Source organism: Gallinula chloropus, assembly GCF_964237585.1.
Source record: "Gallinula chloropus genome assembly, chromosome: 2".
NCBI classification, from domain to species: Eukaryota; Metazoa; Chordata; class Aves; order Gruiformes; family Rallidae; genus Gallinula; species Gallinula chloropus.
Window position 1 is genome coordinate 51841479 of NC_140086.1, and position 7891 is coordinate 51849369.

General features: G+C 45.7%; 1 protein-coding gene across 1 annotated transcript in view; it reads right to left on the minus strand.

Annotated features, from left to right (window-relative positions):
- The window catches only part of COLEC12 (collectin subfamily member 12), a gene marked incomplete at its 5' end in the record, with an annotated part of 86910 nt that extends 79512 nt beyond the window's left edge, over positions 1 to 7398 (minus strand). Inside the window, 2 exons of the mRNA XM_084260616.1 lie at positions 6895 to 6945; positions 7203 to 7398. Coding sequence (XP_084116742.1) covers positions 6895 to 6945; positions 7203 to 7398 — 247 coding nt within the window. The remainder of the gene's footprint in view (positions 1 to 6894; positions 6946 to 7202) is intronic.
- Between the last annotated feature and the right edge of the window lie 493 nt (positions 7399 to 7891).

Consider the following 7891-nt stretch of genomic DNA (forward strand, 5'->3'; position numbering starts at 1 on the left):
CACTATTTTATCTTCCTTTTTCTTCTTCTGATGCCTTCTTATCTGAAATTTTTATTTCTCCCACAGTTTTTCTTCCTTTGCATAGAAACACAATGGAAACCCAGTGCTGAAAATGCAATTCTTAGTTTCCTTCCCAGGCATTCATCACTCAGCTAATTGTGTTATGAAGCTGAACAACCCATAATGCAGCCTAGGTGTTCTGTCAGCACCCTGATGTTACCAAACATCATTATGCATCCAGCTAGTTTGCAGGGAAATAAATGCAAAATCCCCAGGTGTTGCTTACAGCGTAGCCAATGTTTTTCATTCCATTGGTAAATACAACGGGCTGTTCAGCCCACACACCTATTTTATAGTTCCAATGAAAATTAGAGAGCAAAATTCACACATAGTGGAGACCACACTGCCTTTCAACACACTCCTGGAAAAGACAGAGCTTGGTCAAGCAGGTATCACGCCAAGCATGCAAATGCAACACGCGAAGAAACATGTCAGGAATTTTAATTGTACAAGGTAGGAAAACCCCGTAGCTAAGAGAAAATATATTGCCTACATAAGAGCACACAGCTGGAATGGCTTTAGTCCCCACGGCACGGCCTAGAGGCCTCTTTATGGGCTTGGATTAGATGGAGAAGTGCCTTTAGCCAGGCCCAGCAGGCCAGGTTTGGAGACAGGCAGCTCAGAACCCGTACACCTGAATGGACCCTGCAGCTCCTGAACAAGTTGGCACAGGCCACACGGATCCGTTAACGTTTCGGATCTCACTGTTACTGCCTGACATTGACAGATACATCAGGGCATGCCAACTATTTTCCATCTCCAGGAAGATCGGTGGTTTTAAATTTGCGGTTTGAAGACATCAGCTGTAATCTAATTTATCACCCATGCTTTTTACTTTGCAAGAGGCAGAAGCTACTGACAGAGGAGGGACACAGCCAGAAGCACACTGGCACCTAGATCTTCCTCTGCAGCGGCAGTGTGGCACGCACATCAACACTTGCTTATTTATTTATCAAGACTCCAGTTCCCTGCCAACTGCCCAGTGCTCTGAATATGTACTGGAAAAGGAAAAAGACAAAGAAACCCTTTGCAGCATACAGCCCCCGATGCACGGGACTGAAGCCCCAGTGCAAACCCAGGACCCCTGAGGGTGCTGAGCTCCCTCCACTGCCACGGGCTCACCCAGGGAGAGGACAGGCTCAGCTCCCTTCTGCCTTCCTGGCCATTGCAATTAATAGGGTTGATCCAAATTAAATTTTTCAGCATGAAATGTGTGGATTTAATTACCCCAGGATGCAGGCAGACAAAATCCTCATCTGATAAGTACGGCCGGATCAGTGAACTGGAAGCAACACGCCCGACTTTACTCTGGCTTTATGAGTATCGGTGACCTCGTGACTTTTTATTAAGCCATCTGATTACACTCTGCAGGCATACATGTGAAAGAATGCCCAGGGAGGGATGTGGCTTGTGGCACCTGAAATCCCTCACCAGCCATTTACAAACCATAAAGAAAAGTCGACAAATTCCTCCAGCTTAGAAATTTTTTAATTTTTTTTAGGGGCTTAAGGTTTGTGTGGACACAGCACACCACCAGACTGATGTCAAACATATTTTTTGTGCATGTGATTATAAATGTGAACAATAGCCTGGATTTATCCAGAGATAAGGACTAAAATTATTCTGTCTGTGCAGTGCTAAGGAATAAATGCTATTCCTCAACTATCATAAAATTCCAAGCCATGAGTGTTGCTTACCCTGATCATGTTTGAATTGTTAGTTACAGATAGAAATAGTTTTCTGAAAAAGTTTTCTATCTCAAAGCTTTCATTTTTCCCTGTAAACCATTCATAAGGCTTTGATCAACTGTTACACTCCTAAAACTCCCCAGTTGTATCCTATCAAAGGTGGAGAAATAATATATAGCTTCGTGCTGTATATTTGAAACAATATGTATATTTGCAACAATTTATGGTGAGTAGACAGTTATCGAATGGATCTGGTTCAGCTGCTCCCAAGCAACTCACTGGGGGGAAAAAAAATCATATTTTCCAACTATGTTTTTAAACTATTTTTTTTCCCCCTCACCTCTTTTTAGTAGAGCAGATCTCACTACTGCATGGCAGGATGGTTCGTCCATTTCTGGTCCAGAAATTCTGAGATTTAATTCTTACACCTGGAATGATGTTCAGGAACTGGACTGGCATAACCACACAGGAGGGACATCCTGACTCAGTCATCTCTTGCATACTCTATGGAAGGTACCTAAAAACATACCTACTTTTTCTGAGGGGGCCCCCAAGTAAATTTTATGCCTCCTTTTCTGTCAGCTGTTGACCTACAGACTGTGGGCAAGATCAGATGACCAGTGCCTTGATGCACAGTGGAGATACCTGGAGACACAAGGGTCCCTCCCCTACAGATGGCTCAGTGGCAGGGGAGCGGGAAGGTGAAGATAGGGAGGACCCTTCCTCACAATCCAGAGCATGGAGGTGACCGAGACAGATCCTACTTTAGAGGACAGAGTTACAGCCTCCAATTCTGTCTGTATTTGCCAAGGGCAAAGGGTAATTATCTTACACAAGCTGTTTAGTCTTCTACTTATCTACAGTGCACTGACCCAATCTTTTGATACCTTGGGAGGGTTCTCTTCATCAGCAGAGCTTTGAGCTCATTTCTTCGAAGCCTGTTTTCTAAAACATTACAGTCTTGCTTCACAGCAGCTCAAAGACCAACCCCTTTGACAGTTGAAAGACCCTCCCCTTCGCTTTCAGCTGCTCCATATTGTACTTAGCTTCAAACTACACAATTAATAACTTCACATTGGAAATTCTACATTAAATACTCTATTCAGAAAACTGCAGGTTTTAAGTTCTAAAACATTAATGTAAAAATAAAAATTCACAATGATCTCTACATCTATTACCTAGGAATGCTACAAGTTAGGAAGATCAGAACTGCCACTTTAAAGTCCATTAGTTCCCTTCAAGTCCTTTGCCTGTGACTACATCCAGAGCCCAAACCTCCAAGGAAAGAGTCAAAACCCTGCTATAAAGAGATCTCATCTTGCTGTCTACCATTTAGAAACTAGTTTGAACTCGTAAGCCTGAGATTTAGCATCCCAAAAGTGTGTGTAATATTGAAAAGCAATTTTTTTCCCTTTTCTCATTCATGCTTTCCCAAAGTGACTGGTGCACAGTAGTAACACTGATTGACCGAAGAGTTAACATTGATGGCAACCTGGTAGAAGAAAACCAGTGGAGAGGTACAGCTTGTTATCTGGAGCAGACAACTTCAAAGCAGGCTGAGCAGTGACTGATGATGAAGTAACAGTGATAAGAAACACGCTTCCTCACATGATTTCTCACTGCAGCAATCTGGAGGCATTGCAGCTGAGCATTGCACTTCTGGCAGTGTCCCTGCACATCTGCAGCATCCATTGAGAAGAAATAAACAGCATCAGTCAGCTGGAAACTCAACCTCCCTGATCCCCTGCAACAAATTTGTCCCAAGCTCAAAAGAGAAAAAATGCTGGTGTGTATTTTCCTAGCATCTTGGAGTTGTCTTCATCTGTATTCACTGTGATTTAATATGTTAGTGTGTTATGCCTAGTATGTTTAGCTTAATATGACCCGTTCATGTTCTGCTGACTGCAAGTTGGATGATAAAATCTCTGATATTAGCTGAGGAGGAGGGACAGAAAGATTCAGAAAAGGAGAAGTGGTGCAGGACAGTGTGTGTTCAGTCCTCTTTTCAAAGGCTTCTTCCCCAAATTGAGAATTGTTGGAGAATGCCTCTCTCTCTCCTTACGCAGATCTCTTCCTTCCTTGAATCAAACTACAAGCTCCAGCAAGAAGGCAGCTAATAATAAATTCTTCAGCTGAACTCTAGGAAAAAAGTTTGGTCAAGGCTTTGCCTGCCAAGTGCTGACCAACACATGTTCCCAGCTGCCAGCAGTGACTCACCACAAGCTATGTTTTTTACAAACCAGTTGTGCTTTACCCATCTTCTCCTCGGAGCACATTTTGCTCCGAACAAGGCCCCACTCTTCCAAACAATGGAGCAAAAGGCACTCGAGTCATGGTCCTCCTACCATGTCTCATGTCAGTGGGGCACACAGGGACTACTCTGATCACAGTGTATTAACACAACTCCTCTTACACCATGGATCCTGACACAAGAAGAACACCATTGATGCTTTTATTGCTGCCTGCTCCAGCAGGCTGTACGTGACCAGAGCTGGGATTTCTACAGCTCCAGTGAGCAGACAGGACAGGACTCCTTTCAAACTGACCTTTTATCAAGTGCTCAGATAATGAAACTTGGTTCTTCCCTTGGGCTTCCCCTATATTGCTGTCTCTTAGCAGTGATGACATGGGGCCAAAAGGGAACACCAGTTGGGAGAGCAGGCATGATGCTGTCTACTGGTCAGGCAGGAGCTTGAACTGCTCGGCTGCGTTTTGGCCCCAAGAGCAACTTCTGGTGCTTCACTGCAAATGCTGACCCAGATGGCCAGGGAATTTGGAGTTTTTAAAAGACAAGTACGTCACCTTCCTGAACTGAGGAGCCTGGTGCCAGGTGAAGAAGCCAGCACTGCTCCCACTGCCTCCAGAGGTTGCTCAGAGGCTGCCTGGAAATGCATCAGGGACTGCAGAGATGAGAACACAAATTTTCTGAGGGAGGGGAAATAACCCCTTTAGGGGCCACAAAAGCAGGAGCACTTGCAGGTAACTAGCATGCATGCCAGTGCAGGGATGAATAGAAACAGAGTCAGCTTAGTTCCTCCCTGTGCTGGGAGAGATGAGGAAGGCGGTATGGGAAGCAGGCTCTGGTTCAAAACTGGTATGGACTCAGCTTAGTTCCTCCCTGTGCTGGGAGAGATGAGGAAGGTGGTATGGGAAGGGGGTATATATGGGAGCAGGCTCTGGTTCAAAACTGGTATGGACAAAGAAGGCTTCTTGCATCAGGGACACTACTGAACTACACAAGTCTCACCAGTGCCAATGCTATGGCTTCATGACTGCGTCCCCCCATTATTCAAGGCTCTTCTTCTGTACTTGCAGACATCTGGGACACCTCCCTGACCACAGCAATGTTGTTTTTGTGAAGAAGAGGGTTATGGCAGCTTCCTAAGGGTGGAACTACACTTTGTCTGTTTGTGGTGAGATCTCCTCCCCTCGCCACTTCCAGACTGCTGGCCCTCTCCTCCCTCCCCCCCTGCCACCCCACCAAGCACAAAGGCATAATCATTTCTGGAAAAGCTCAGACAAACCTAATGTTTCTAAGAGGGAAATAACTCCCATTGGTAGCATGCCATTATCCAGGAGAAAGAAGGAAATGGAAGCAAGTTAACACGCAGAAATCCCACCGTGTCACAACAGTGCATTTACTGGTGGGACAGTAGGGATAGTGGGGCACCCGCTCCTTGCTAAAACCTTTCACAGTTCACCACAAGAGCATGCTGACCAGGGACAGCTGGCTAGTGGGCAATACAAAAGGTGTTAATGAATCCTAATAGTTTTTCCTCAGCTGGAAGTGACAGAAATGAACAGTTAAAATTTCATCCCATTTCTTGAGGGTTTTTTTTTAGGAGGGTTGTTTTTTTTTTTGCTATCCCAGGGCCTGATCCAGAAAAAAAAAAAATAGAGTAGGAAAAAACCCTGTGTGCAGCATTATGGCAGAACTTTCCAAGCCACAGATGCTGTCTCTGTGGTTGGCTGACCTATCCAAAATAAAGCTCAACAGCAGGGAGCAGTGGAGTAGTTCAGGGGGGTAGGAGAGGTCATGCGAATGTGATCCCCACCTCCTGAAAGCCGCATCTCCTCACACTGCCTCCCCCTGCTCCTCTTGGTATGGAGGGAATTGTTGACTTTTTTCTTTTTATATTTTATTTTTGTTTTGTTATTTGTTTGCCAAGTGGGGTTGCTGAAAGTGACTCGCTGCAGCCACTTTCCCAGGAGAGAAAAAAACGTAAGGTGAACTTTTATCCTGATGGCTCACAGTTGAAAAGGCAGCTAAGCAGCTTGGATGATGGGCCCCTTTGGCTGCTCCAAGATAGGGTTGGCACTGTGGGAGCTCAGAGGCCACTATGTCACCTTCCCAGCGCCGAAGGGACAGGACTCAGCCTGCCCCAGGGGGTAGCTGTCGGCTGCAGACTGAAACATTTCCCTGAGGGAGAGCAAGAGAGCACACCAGTCGTGAAAAGAGGAGCCTTGAGGGCTGCTGACTCCTGTCAGAGATGTGTGGAACTGCCTTCTTCACACAGAAAGGCCATTTTCGGTGAAAACAAAACATCAAAAAAAGGAAAGAAATAGAAAAAAGGAAAGAAAGCAACTGACCTAGTCTTCGTGATTTTTGACATCAGAATGCACTCGTATCATATGTTTTTACTTCTTTTTTGAGAGGACTGCACAGCATACAGCCTGGCTCAGCTGACAGTAGAGCTTCTGAGAGCCTACAGGAGGTCCGATGCCACCGCTCTTGGGAACACCTTCAAACCCCCCTGCTGCACACGGGTCCGTGGGCTGAAGGGGAGCCCAGAGGGGGCAGAGGACATAATTGTAAGAGGCATGGATCCTTTTTCACAGCCAGCACATTTATTTCTGTTCAGGTGGGGGCTTCGCTTTCATAATGTGAAGGATCAAATGATGAAATGAACTGCTTCACAACAATCAGTCATCAGGGCTGTTTCTGAAGCGTTATGTTTGCCAAGAAAATACACCAAACCTAAAAATCACACAGGTATAGGCAGGTATTGGACTGAAGTGGCTACTGGGACTGTACCTGTTATGTTTAGGTGCCGCCAGCAAGGCGGGGGGGGGGGGTGTCATAGGAATTGTTTGACTTACCCTGAGCACTACACAACAGTGACCTGAAAGACCTGCTGCCACTTACCAAACCTCTTGTAGCCGAAGGACTGCACCTCCTCCTCCTCTGCAAAATCGTCTGGAGAAAGAACAGAAAGAAAGGCACAAAACCAGATTGTTACTACTGCCAGTGCAAAAAAAGATGGGACAAAGTTTTTACAGGCATACATTCATAAATTAATGTCCTTGAACATTTAATTGACTTGTAAGGTATGTTACTGATCTTCCCCTCCATCGCTTACATCCCACCTCTGTCCCACGGCAGAAAAGGCAATTCAGAGCCTTTCCCCCAACCAGTCACCTCAGCAGAAGCCTAGACTATAAATGGTTCATCACCTGTCAGCCATCCTTGTCTACCTACGTCTAGACCAGGGCAGACATGTCCCTCATCACAATGATGGCTGCAGTCGCCACCAGTGTCCTGCTTGGGCAGGCTTGCCTGGACCGTGGCATCTGCCCCAGCTTGCTGTCTGTGCTGGATGGGCCAGAACTGTGCTGTCTGTGCCAAGGTGGGCAGGCTCAGGTTATACATGCACCAGCTGGGCTGTTTGCGAAAAGTGTTACACGTAGCTATGCCAAGTCATGAGAGAGGAGTCAGAGGGGATGGCTGTCCATCCATCTACCACCTATTTCAGGTTAGTTTGGCCTGGAGAGTCAAGGTCTGATTAAAAAAAATGGGACACAGAACTTAAAAACTCAAACAGATGAGAAAAATAAAAACCATTTAAGCCCTTTTGTTCTCGTCTTCTCCAGCTAGCAAACAGTAAAATGCTAATAATCACAACTCTATTTTCTCTTAAGCTTAATTTCTCTCCACTTCCTTCCAGCAGCAAAGGAAAAGGCTGGCATCAGCAGACAAAATACACCCATGACTTCTTTTTTTTTTTTTAAAAAAAAAAGGATACATTTGTGTCCATGTGTTCAACCTCCTTCTACCAACACGAGCCCTTTGGAGAGAGAGAGCCCTGACTTATCGCCAGCATCAGGCCACCGACTGCCAGGGAGGGCAGCCAGCCCATGCTGCT